At 42.3% G+C, this 13,417-nt stretch overlaps 1 protein-coding gene across 1 annotated transcript in view; it reads left to right on the forward strand.

Moving 5' to 3' along the window:
- The first annotated feature begins 4,914 nt into the window (after window positions 1–4,914).
- Window positions 4,915–13,417, forward strand: part of gpr141 (G protein-coupled receptor 141) — a 19,897-nt gene continuing 11,394 nt past the window's right edge. The window contains exons 1-2 of the mRNA XM_024000445.2: window positions 4,915–5,000; window positions 11,074–11,476. Of these exons, the coding sequence (XP_023856213.1) occupies window positions 11,109–11,476 (368 nt within the window). The 5' untranslated portion in view covers window positions 4,915–5,000; window positions 11,074–11,108. The remainder of the gene's footprint in view (window positions 5,001–11,073; window positions 11,477–13,417) is intronic.

The following is a 13,417-nucleotide window of genomic DNA, read 5'->3' on the forward strand; positions in this document are numbered from 1 at the left end:
CCCTTTGCCCCCAGAACAGCCAGAATTCTTTGGGGCATTCTACAAGGTGTCGGAAACGTTCCCACGAGGACGTTGGTCCATGCTGACGCAATGGCATCAGGCAGATTGTTTCTCCACTCAAATGTTAGGATCCCCAGTAGCCGACACCAATGACGACAGCACGTCTTACTGGGGTCCGACGTATAACGGAAAATACATTACAGACAAAAGACTTTACAATTTACATACTTTTAAAAACATTAACATATATTGTGTGCATCTATCAGTTCCACATACATGTCAGTACATACACACAACAAGTAGGTCACATTGGGGAGATGCGTTGTGCCATGAGGTGCTTTATTTATTTTTTGAAACCAGGTTTGCTGTTCACTTGCGCTATATAAGACGTAAGGGAGTTCCATGCACTCATGGCTCTGTATAATAGTGTACATTGCCTTGAATTTGTTCTGGGGACTGTGAAAAGACCCCTGGTGGCATGTCTGGTGGGGTAAGTGTACGTGTCAGTGCTGTGTGTAAGTTGACTACGCAAACAATTTGGAATTTCCAATACATTAATGTTTCTTATAAAACAAGAAGAGACACAGTCGCAGTCTTTCCTCAACTCTTAGCCAAGAAAGACTGGCATGCGTAGTATTAATATTAGCCCTCTGATTACAATGAACAGGAAGACGTGCCGCTCTGTTCTGGACGAGCTGCAGCTTAACTAGGTCTTTGCAGCACTTGGCCATATGACTGGACAATAATCACGATAAGATAAAACTAGAGCCTACATTACAAATGGAGTTGAATTTGTCTTTCTGCCCATAATTTCATTTAAAGTACTCAAGTTTTTTTCCCATCATTCTTTATATCACTGATCTTGGCTTCATAATACAGTTTCTTTTCTTTTTTTGAGTTTAGGTCACATAATTTCTCAATTATGTGTAATGTGTAAGTCAGTATGTGTAAGTCAGCCAGACCTACAGTGCCTTCGGAAAGTATTCAGACCCCTTGACCTTTTCCACTTTTTGTTACGTTACAGCCTTATTATAAAATCTATTAAATAAATACAAAATCCTCTGCAATCTACACACAATACCCAATAAGCAAAAACAGATTTTTAGAAATGTTAGCAAATATATATAAAAATAAAACCATAAGTATTCAGACCCTTTGCTATGAGACTCGAAATTGATCTCAGGTGCACCCTGTTTCCATTGGTCATCCTTTAGATGTTTCTACAACTTGATTGTGTCACGTTCTGACCTTAGTTCCTTTTTTATGTCTTTATTTTAGTTGGTCAGGGCGTGAGTTGGGGTGGGCATTCTATGTTTTGTTCTGTTGTTATATTTCTATGTGTTTGGCCTAGTATGGTTCTCAATCAGAGGCAGGTGTCAGTCGTTGTCTCTGATTGGGAGCCATATTTAGGTAGCCTGTTTTCTATTGTGTTTTGTGGGTGGTTTTTTCCTGTGTTAGTACCATACGGGACTGTTTCGGTTGTTTGTTTGTACTTTTGATATTTTGTTCAGTGTTCTGTGGATTTATTAAATATCTCATTATGGACACTTACCACGCTGCACATTGGTCCGATCCTTGCTACTCCTCCTCAGACGAAGAGGAAATCCGTTACAGAACCACCCACCAAAAAAGGACCAAGCAGTGTGGTAACCAGGAGCAGAGGGTTCTGGACTCCTGGACATGGGACGAAAGAGGAGCTGGAGGCAGCTAGAGCGGAGCGGCGCCACTACGAGGAATTGGCGCGAGGTAACAGGCACGAGAGGCAGCCCCAGAATTTTTTTTTGGGGGGGGGAGGCACACGGGTAGATTGGCGGACTCAGGTAGGAGACCTGAGCCAACTCCCCGTGCTTACCGTGGCGAGAGAGTGACTGGGCAGGCACCGTGTTATGCGGRGRAGYGCAMRRTGTCCCCAGTGCGCACGCATAGCCCGGTGCGCTACATCACAGCTCCTCGAATCGGCCGGGCTAGAGTGGGCATCGAGCCAGGAGGGATGATGCCGGCTCAGCGCATCTGGTCTCCAGTACGTCTCCTCGGCCCGGGATATACTGCACCAGCCCTACGCACGGTGTCTCCAGTTCGCCAGCACAGCTCAGTGCGGCCTGTTCCAACTCCCCGCACTTGCCGGGCTACAGGGGGGATCCAGCCAGGACGAGTGGTGCTAGCTCTGCGCTGGAGACTGCCAGTGCGCCTCCACGGTCCAGTGCATCCGGTGCCTCGGCCAAGGACAAGGCCTCCTGCATGTCTCCCCAGCCTGGTGAGTTCTGTGTCTGTGCTAASCACTAACCCTCCTGCATGTCTCCCCAGCCTGGTGAGTCCTGTGCCTTCTCCCARAGCCAGGCCTTCTGTGTGTCTCTCCAATCCAGTGATAATCCATGGCACGAAGCCTCCAGTGATGATCCATGGCAAGAAGCCTCCAGTGATAATCCATGGCACGAAGCCTCCAGTGAGGATCCATGGCACGAAGCCTCCAGTGATGATCCATGGCACGAATGCCAAGTGCCACGTCTGGAGGAAATCTGGCACGATCCCTACAGTGAAGCATGGTGGTGGCAGCAGGGACTGGGAGACTAGTAATGATTGAGGAAAAGATGAACAGAGCAAAGTACAGAGAGATCCTTGATGAAAACCTGCTCCAGAGTGCTCAGGACCTCCGACTGGGGCGAAGGTTCACCTTCCAACAGGACCACGACCCTAAGCACACAACTAAGACAGCACAGGAGTGCCTTCGGGACAAGTCTCTGAAAGTCCTTGAGTGGCCCAGCCAGAGCCTGGACTTGAACCTGACCGAACATCTCTGGAGAGACCTGAAAATAGCTGTGCAGCAATGCTCCCCATCCAACCTGACAGAGCTTGGGAGGATCTGCAGAGAAGAATGGGAGAAACTCTCCAAATACAGGTGTGCCAAGCTTGTAGCATCATACCCAAGAACACTTGAGGCTGTAATCGCTGCCATAGGTGCTTCAACATAGTACTGAGTAAAGGGTCTGAATACTTATGTAAATGTTATATTTCAGTTGTTTTTTTATAAATACGCAAAACTATCTAAACTTGTTTTTGCTTTGTCATTATGGAGTATTGTGTAGATGAGGGGAAAAAAACGATTTAATCAATTTTAGAATAAAGCTGTAACCTAACATACTTTCCAAAGGCACTGTATTAGCCACTCCTTTTGCCCCATCTCTTTCAGCCATACAGTTTTTCAATTCCTCATCAATCCATGGAGCCTTAACAGTTCTAAGTCAGTTTCTTAACAGGTGCATGTTTATCAATAATTGGAAGAAGCAATTTCATAAATTCATGAAGTGCAGCGTCAGCATGCTCCTTATAAATCATATCAGACCAACAAATATTTTTAACATCATACACATAAGAGTCACAGCAAAATCTTTTGTATGATCTCTTAGACACTATTTTAGGCCCAGCTTTTGGAACTTTGGCTTTCCTGTATATAGCCACTATATTGTGATCACTGCATCCAATGGGTACGGATACAGCTTTAAAACAAATTTCTACAGTATTAGTAAAAATGTGATCAATACATGTGGAGTATCTTGTTCCAGTAGTGTTTGTAACACCCTGGTAGGTTGATTAATATCCCAAACCAGATAGCAGGCACTGGTTACAGTGATAAGCTTCCCCTTAAACGGATGAAAACCAGTAAATATTCAGGTCCCCATGAAAGTAGACCTCTCTGTTTACATCACACACACTATCAAGCATTTCAAACATACTATCTAGATACTGACTGTTAGCACTTGGTGGCCTATAGCAACACCCCAAAATAAAAGGATTTAGATGTGCCATGTGAACCTGCAACCACAACACTTCAATAACACTTGACATAAGAGTGTTGGTGATCGCGTGCCCACTGGAGCCGCTTCTTCTTGTTTTTAGCTGATAGGAGTGGAACCTGGTGTGTCTGCTGCAATAGTCCGTCTGTGACAAGGATCAACAATTTGTGCGTTCCTAGAAGCCGTTCTGCACACCACTGTTGTACTGTGCCATTATTTGGCTGTTTGTGGCCCGCCTGTTAGCTTGCACGATTCTTGCCACTCTCCTTCAACCTCTCTCGTCAATAAGCTGTTTTCGCCCACAGGACAAACGCTGACTGGATGTTTTTTGTTTGTTGTAGCATCCTCTGTAAACCCTAGACACTGTCATTTGTGAAAAGCCCAGGAGGGTGGCCATTTCTGAGATACTTGATCCGGCGCTTGGCACCGATGATCACATTACGCTCAAAGTCGCTTGGTCACTAATTTCGCCCATTCTAACGTTCAATCAAACTGCAACTGAATGCCTCAATGCCTGCTTTATATAGCAAGCCACGTGACTCACTGTCTGTAGGAGCGATCCAATTTTGTGTACGGGGTAGTGTACCTAACAAGATGGCCGGTGAGTGTATATCAGCCCTTTCTGAGAACAATGATGGTGATGATTTTGTTTACTGGAAGAAAAGTCTTGGCTAATTTGGCACGTCTGAGAATATCTCTCAATTTTCACCACATCCTGTTTCAGTTATGTTGAACAGCCTTGTCTCTCACCACATGGATTACACACTCACTCTTCATGCACATTCTATCTTATGAGGCTGAATAATGATGTATGGAGCTGCTCACAGCCTTTGTAAACCCTTTAAAAGGCCTATAGAAAGACTTTAGTATAGAGTCCTCCCAGAGAAAGACAGGAAGTTTTCTCTCTCTGTCAGTGTGGGTGCATAGAGCCGGTCAGAGGAAGTTGACAGTTCTGTGGCTGTGCTGCCATATGTGTAATCCCTTCTCGTGAATGTGGTGTTGTGTGCCTCTGACTCTGCAGACAGTATGTAAAAAGGACCTGTCAAACGCACTGTACGTTTTTACAAAGAAAAGGGGTTGGTAAAGCAGCTCTGGTAAAAGTGCAGGGGTCACACTCTCTCACACACATACTGTATGCCCTGGCACTGTATGCCCTGTATGCCCTGGCACACAAAAACGTCCTGAAGTTTTTACCTGCTCCATCAGAAGGTAGGTCTAAAGAATTATTTGATATTGCTATATATTCTATTGTCATTTTCCAGAACGTAAGACTTCTGTAATGACATGAGACTTACTTGATAGATTTTAAGGTTGTGAGGAGGATTGTGTTGCGCATTGGTTGTTTTCCTAATAGATTAATTTTCATTATTTTGTCACTACCAGTAGATATGGACAGGTACAATCAGTCACTGTATTACAATATGTGCCCACTGTGACCGACAGTATGTATATAATGCAGTGCTGTAGTACCCGAGACCACATATTGAGTGTCTCAGTGTTGGATACATTTGTACTCAGTCAGTGGACAGTGAGGACTGGTAATTTCATCCCGAGACCAGCCAAAACCAGCAGAGTAAAAACTCATAATTATCAGCTTCCTTTCAGTCAGCGCATAAAACCGCTTCACCAGGCCAAATATATACACCCTTCTTGAAACATGAATATCTTAACAGTCTTTATATCTATTATAGACATGTTTGCGCAGTGGCGAACCCATAAGGCCTTTAGTGTGTGACAGGTTGGTGATTCTGAAAGGACAGCAACCATAATACCAGTGCACTCATGTAGGAGAGTGCACTTTTTGTAAAACACAAAGGGCCAGTGGTGTAGTGGAGGGTATACGCAGGTATACCCACTTTCTTTCAGTGGCCATTGCATATACTGACTTCTTAATCCCTACTGGTGCGTATCAAAGTAGTGTAGTGGAGGTATACGACTTATCAATTACGTAGTACAATAGATAAATCATGCACAAAGTAGCCAACACAATCGCAAAGCCTGTGAAATATATTCACATGCATGTGCGCTGCACACATAGCCTAGTTACAGCAGAATATCATCTGCAGACAGCAACTGTGTGCAGCTCTCAGCTGGTTTTGCCATGGAGCAGCTCACAGAAGAACGACCTCGGTAGCCCGGTGGGTAGGAAAGACGTTTCAACGTATGATATCTACCAGTAAATGTTAATGTTAACTAAGGCAACAATGGGTGTGTAAACCAGGTATTGAAAAGTTTAGTCCGAAGTGTTGGTTAGTAGGCTATTTGTGATGTGCAATTGTCATCATGCCTGTTTGTATCACGGGGCCTGGGTGGACACACCCTGACAGGCCCACGCAATCAGATTGATGTGGTTTAAGCATTGTTGTGGACTTAGACCATCAAATTTGTGTATTTTCTCTATAACAAAGTGTCATTTTGAGAGTGAAAATCTGAAAAATGTATCGGAAAATTCACAAAGAAATATACAAAACATGAGATTTTTCCACACAGGGTACCTTTCCTTTGCTGGGTGGGCAGTTTGGGAACTTTTTGACAAAATTAGACTATACCACCTTCTCCAGGCATCACTACATAGGGCCAATGGAAAGACAGCAGTCACACACAGCATGATGTTAAAGGATAAGCAGTCCATAAACTCTGACATAATAAGCCAGTAGGTTTCAATCATAAAAATACAAAAACACAACCATCAAGCATTTCCCAATCGAAATGTGCAGCTACCACTTCCCATTGCAAAAAACATTTCACATTTAGTACAAAGTAACCAGTGACGTAAAGTTTAAAGTGGAACTGACAGCATTTTAACTACTTTGCAGATATGAAACAAACAGAATCATAATATCAGTCAAAAATATAAAATTCCCAGTTTATCCTACAAAACCAACTTTATAAAAGGTTTTAAAAATAGGTTGTATTTGAGTCAACGTTCCATGACGTACACTAAGGCATTGTTGGCTGAATAGATGGATGCAGTTCAATGCATGATTCATATAATTCACCAATACATTTCTTGGTACTCCAACAMATATTGCTATCAGGTTGTAAATCACAGCTGACCTGGTACATTGTTTGCTGACTCCATTCGGGATGCAATGTTTCAGTTTCAATGATTCAATATTTTGGACAAAAACAGATGAATGTAACTAAGGCTGGGAATGTCAATACAATCAAACTAGCAAGGACAATGATCACAAGTCAGTCATAACGTAGCTAATAGGCTAGCACATCTATTTATGTAGCTCTCTGTTCTCAAGCGAAAAACACAGAGCCTAACTGTAGCTAGATAGCTAGCTAGCTGCTAGGAGGATGTCATGTCATGCCATTGGAGGAGTGGGTGAGTGACTGATTTTTCCCCCTCATATAGTTTTTTCGGTGGCTATACACAGCTTTAGATGCAGGTGTCATTTGGTTAGCTAGCAAGAACTTGAACGATTGTTATCCAGTTAGCATATCTCTTGCGTTCGCAAATTCACTCTGGCTATCTACTCTGATTTCAGAGCACTCTCGTCTGAGTGTGCCAGAGAGCAGAATAACTGATGAATTTACGAATGTGCAACACCCGCTGAATATGACCGGTGTCAGTAAACGTAGGCAAAWAAATGTAATAGTTAGTCACGAACACTAGATAACATGCTCTGCTAAGGCGAGTAAAACGGTCAGAGTAAGGTGTTCTYTCATTTGTGTCTGGAAGTAGTTGGCTAGCAAGCTAGACAACTTTAGCCAGTTAGCTTGGGTGCTTGGTTGGGACAAGAATGCATTGGCAGGCAAGCTGCAGAAGGACGAGGAGGCTACAATTCCACATCGTTTATCAGTGCAATTTTGACGGCCAACTAGCTGAAAAAGTTTGAGAGGGTTTATCTAATGTTCCTTTGTTAGATTTTAGCTCATCTTGTTCTGGTTAACATTAGTTGTTGTTGTTGTTGATGTGCATAACTGAGGGAGAGAGAGCACACCTTTTCATGGTTGTTTAATCAATAGAACTGTAAAGTTCCCAAATGTAAAGTAACATATTTGCAGAAATCCATTCAGGTGTATTTTGCGGCTTTTGGCGAATGCGTTCTAAGGATCTAAAGTCGCGCTGTTGTAACTGACTGTAAACACACAGTCCAGTTCAAAGTGAATGATGGCGGGCCTGTGTGGCAAATGGCTTATTTGTATAAAGGTCTACTGTAGCTCTGATTGGCTACAGCACACCGGCCGCTTCCCACTCTATATTGCTGTAGAATTTTCACAAATGCCYTACTATACATAATTCCCAAACATTCTAAGAATTTATGAAAATCTGAAAATGACTATATCTAAGTGGTCGCTTGTCAAAAAAATGTTTTAAAAGTATCATATTCTTCCAGGGAGTGTATATGAACAGATTTGAATAAGATTTCATGTTGCTAAAATGCTGTCATTTCCACTTTAAATGAAACAATGTTTCACACACAAGTTATTTTCAAAGAGATGGCTAACAGCACGCGCGCTGCAATAAAAAACACAGTTCCACTCACCAAATTATGATCATTTCAAATTTTACTTTCTAAGAATTTCTTGTTAAAAGTTATTCTTGAAAAGGAGAAAGCTAACAAATTAGCAACAACATCCTCTTTGATAACACCTGCTGCAGCAACTGCAAACTAGCCGACAACAAAAGTTATCTAGCTAGACCGTGGGGAAACTATTGCTTGCTTTTGGCCAGTGGCAGGTTGGCCTTCAAGAAGGCAGAAGATTCCAAATGTTTTTGTAAAAACGGTCAAACCCATTATGTTGCCCTAATACAGTTGAATGGCAGATGGCTTTATCTACAGTAGCTTCTKATGGCCTAGCCAATAGCTGACGTAGGAAGCTAGATTTATCTCCCCTGAGACCAGCAAACAAAAATCCAGATTTTTTTTTCTCGTCAGCATTAACCCTTTCCAACACAAACGGAAGAGAGTTAAATCAGAACATCATTGAAAATAATATAATTATAATAATCATTATTTTAGAAATCTTCTCAGAAGGTGTAGAAGGCCCATTGTTCCCCACTGTGTTTGGGTTAGTAATAATTTGTAGAGTGACTCTATTTTCCCTCAGCATACATATTTTCACTATTCTGAATGTGTAAAGAATGAATGTCAGTGTTGTTCTGAAACATGAACACAGAAATACTGGACATTTTGAACTCTTATTATGGTGGTGATTTGACAAAATTATAATCATGGTTCTGAATTTTTCTGGTCTCAGTCTTGCCTTGGTCTTGGACTCATTGTCCCCCTCCCAGTCTCGGTCTTGACTCTGACTTGATTTTCTCGGGTCTTGGTCTTGAATCGGTCTTGCTTTAGGTGGTCATGAACACAACTAGAGGTCGACCGATTAATGGGAATGGCCGATTAATTAGGGCCGATTTCAAGTTTTCATAACAATCGGAAATAGGTATTTTTGGACACCGATTTGGCCAAATTTTTTATTTTATTTTTTACACCTTTATTTAACTAGGCAAGTCAGTTAAGAACACATTCTTAATTTCAATGACGGCCTAGGAACGKTGGGTTAACTGCCTTGTTCAGGGGCAGAACGACCGATTTTTACCTTGTCAGCTCGGGGATTCAATCTTGCAACCTTACGGTTAACTAGTCCAACGCTCTAACCACCTGCCTTATATTGCACTCCACGAGGAGCCTGCCTGTTACGCGAATGCAATAAGAAGCCAAGGTAAGTAGCTAGCTAGCATTAAACTTATCTTATAAAAAACAATCAATCAATCAATCAATCATAATCACTAGTTAACTACACATGGTTGATGATATTACTAGTTTATCTAGCGTGTCCTTTGTTGCATATAATCGATGCGGTGCGCWTTCGCGACAATGGACTGTCGTTGCTCCAACGTGTACCTAACCATAAACATCAATGCCTTTCTTAAAATCAATACACAAGTATATATTTTTAAACCTGCATATTTAGTTAATATTGCCTGCTAATTTCTTTTAACTAGGGAAATTGTGTCACTTCTCTTGCAACAGAGTCAGGGTATATGCAGCAGTTTGGGCCGCCTGGCTCGTTGCGAACTGTGTGAAGACAATTTCTTCCTAACAAAGACAGCCAACTTCGCCAAACGGGGGATGATTTAACAAAAGCGCATTTGCGAAAAAAGCACAATCGTTGCACGACTGTACCTAGCCATAAACATCAATGCCTTTCTTAAAATCAATAAAATCAATCAATCAATAATACACAGAAGTATATATTTTGAAACCTGCATATTTAGCTAAAAGAAATCCAGGTTAGCAGGCAATATTAACCAGGTGAAATTGTGTCACTTCTCTTGCGTTCATTGCACGCAGAGTCAGCAGCCGGCTCATACGCATTCATTCAAACAGCACTGCGTTTTGCCAGCAGCTCTTCACAATGCTTCAAGCATTGAGCTGTTTATGACTTCAAGAATATCAACTCCCGAGATTAGGCTGGTGTAACCGATGTGAAATGGCTAGCTAGTTAGCGGGGTGCGCGCTAATAGCGTTTCAATCGGTGACGTCACTCTCTCTGAGACTTGGAGTAGTTGTTCCCCTTGCTATGCAAGGGCCGCGGTTTTTGTGGAGCGATGGATAACGATGCTTCAAGGGAGGCTGTTGTCGATGTGTTCCTGGTTCGAGCCCAGGTAGGGGCGAGGAGAGGGACGGAAGCTATACTGTTACACTGGCAATACTAAAGTGCCTATAAGAACATCCAGTAGTCAAAGGTATATGAAATACAAATGGTATAGAGAGAAATAGTCCTATAATTCCTATAATAACTGCAACCCAAAACTTCTTACCTGGGAATATTGAAGACTCATGTTAAAAGGAACCACCAGCTTTCATATGTTCTCATGTTCTGAGCAAGGAACTTAAACTTTAGCTTTTTTACATGGCACATATTGCACTTTTACTTTCTTCTCCAACACTTTGTTTTTGCATTATTTAAACCAAATTGAACATGTTTCATTATTTATTTGAGGCTAAATTGATTTTATTGATGTATTATATTAAGTTTAAATAAGTGTTCATTCAGTATTGTTGTAATTGTCATTATTACAAATAAAATAAAAAAATCTGCCTATTAATTGGTATCAGCTTTTTTTGGTCCTCCAATAATCGGTATCGGCGTTGAAAAATCATAATCGGTCGACCTCTAAACACAACACTGATATATAATGTCAATACCTACAATAATGATATTGTGTGGTTGGTTGTTTACCCTCCTAATTTGAATTGATAAGAGTGTCTGCTTTACTGCATTCTGTTCTCTCTCTCTCTTCTCTCCCATTCCCCAGCGAAGTTGGTGTCTCAGGTTTCCTCTAACTCTACCATGTCCGATGAGCTGGAACCCCTGTCCATCCTCAAACGTCTTACCCTGGTGTCCATCTATAGCCTGGTCCTGGTCATTGGGATCATCGGGTTGGCCCTGATGATCCACATCCTCCAATCGAACATGCGATCAGTCATCACCATCGCTATGCTCAACCTCACCCTGGCCCACTTCCTGTTCCTACTCACCGTACCCTTCAGGATCTACTACTATGCTGCTGGTTACTGGGGGTTGGGGAAGATGCTGTGTAAGGTGGTCAGTGCCATGATCCACGTACACATGTACATGGCTTTTGTTTTCTACGTGGTTATCCTCGTCATACGACTGCTGGGGTTCCATAGCAAGAAGGATCGCTACGAGTTCTACAGGTAGTGAAGTTAACTACGTTCTACAAATAGTTAACTGTGTCCTACAGGTAGTTCATTTAACTGTGTTCTACAGGTAGTTAACCGTGTTCTACAGGTAGTCAACCTCATTGTACAGGTAGTTAACTCTCTGTGTTCTACAGGTAGTTAACCCTCTGTGTTCTACAGGTAGTCAACCTCATTGTACAGGTAGTTAACCGTGTTCTACAGGTAGTTAACCCTCTGTGTTCTACAGGTAGTTAACCCTCCGTGTTCTACAGGTAGTTAACCCTCCGTGTTCTACAGGTAGTTAACCCTCCGTGTTCTACAGGTAGTGAACCTCTCGTGTTCTACAGGTAGTTGAACCTCCGTGTTTCTAACAGGTAGTGAACCCTCCGTGTTCTACAGGTAGTGAACGCCTCGTGTTCTACAGGTAGTTAACCTCCGTGATCTACAGGTAGTGACCCTCGTGTCTACAGGTGTACCTCCGTGTTCTACAGGTAGTTGAACCTCCGTGGTTCCCTACAGGTAGTGAACCTCCGTGTTCTACAGGTAGTTACCTCCGTGTTTCTATAGGTAGTTAACTACGCTCTAGACCACAGTTAAGTTAACTTAACTGTGGTCTACAGCTAGTTATCATGTTCTACAGGTAGTTAACTAACTGTGTCTACAGGTAGTTAACCGTGGTCTACAGGTAGTTAACAGTGTGTATTCTACAGGTAGTTAACTTAACTGTGTTTCTACAGGTAGTTAACCGTGGTCTACAGGTAGTTAAACAGTGTGGTTCTACAGGTATTAACTTACGCGTGGTCTACAGGTAATTAACCGTGGTCTACAGGTAGTTAACTTAACCGTGGTCTACAGGTAATTAACCGTGGTCTACAGGTAGTTAACCGTGGTCTACAGGTAGTTAACCGTGGTCTACAGGTAATTAACCGTGGTCTACAGGTAGTTAACTTAACCGTGGTCAACAGGTAATTACACCGTGGTTACAGGTAGTTTAACCGTGGTCTACAGGTAGTTAACCGTGGTCTACAGGTAGTTAACTTAACCGTGGTCTACAGGTAGTTAACCGTGGTCTACAGGTAATTAACCGTGGTCTACAGGTAGTTAACTTAACCGTGGTCTACAGGTAATTAACCGTGTTCTACAGTAGTTAACCGTGGTCTACAGGTAGTTAACTACCGTGGTCTACAGGTAGTTAACTTAACCGTGTTTTACAGGTAGTTAACTTAACCGTGTTCTACAGGTAGTTAACTTAACGCGTGTTCTACAGGTAGTTAACCGTGGTCTACAGGTAGTTAAAGTGTGTGTTCTTACAGGTAGTTAACTTAACCGTGGTCTACAGGTAGTTAACTTAACCGTGTTCTACAGGTAGTTAACTTAACCGTGTTCTACAGGTAGTTAATCTTAACCGTGGTCTACAGGTAATTAACAACGTGGTCTACAGGTAGTTAACTTAACCGTGGTCTACAGGTAATTAACCGTGGTCTACAGGTAGTTAACTTAACCGTGGTCTAACAGGTAATTAACCGTGGTCTACAGGTAATTAACCGTGGTCTACAGGTAGTTAACTTAACCGTGGTCTACAAGGTAAGTTAACTAACGTGGTCTACAGGTAATTAAGCCGTGGTCTACAGGTAGTTAACTTACCGTGGTCTACAGGTAGTTAACTTAAACGTGTCTACAGGTAATTAACCGTGGTCTACAGTAGTTAACTTAACAGTGGTCTACAGGTATTAACTTAACCGTGGTCTACAGCTAATTAACCGTGGTCTACAGGTAATTAAGCGTGGTCTACAAGGTAATTAAGCGTGGTCTACAGGTAATTAACCGTGGTCTACAGGTAATTAACTTAACTGTGGTCTACAGGTACTTAATTAACCGTGGTCTACAGGTAGTTAACCGTGTGGGTCTACAGGTAATTAAACTTAACCGTGGTCTACAGGTAATTAACTTACCGTG

The sequence above is a fragment of the Salvelinus sp. IW2-2015 genome, linkage group LG14 (genome assembly GCF_002910315.2).
Source record: "Salvelinus sp. IW2-2015 linkage group LG14, ASM291031v2, whole genome shotgun sequence".
NCBI classification, from domain to species: Eukaryota; Metazoa; Chordata; class Actinopteri; order Salmoniformes; family Salmonidae; genus Salvelinus; species Salvelinus sp. IW2-2015.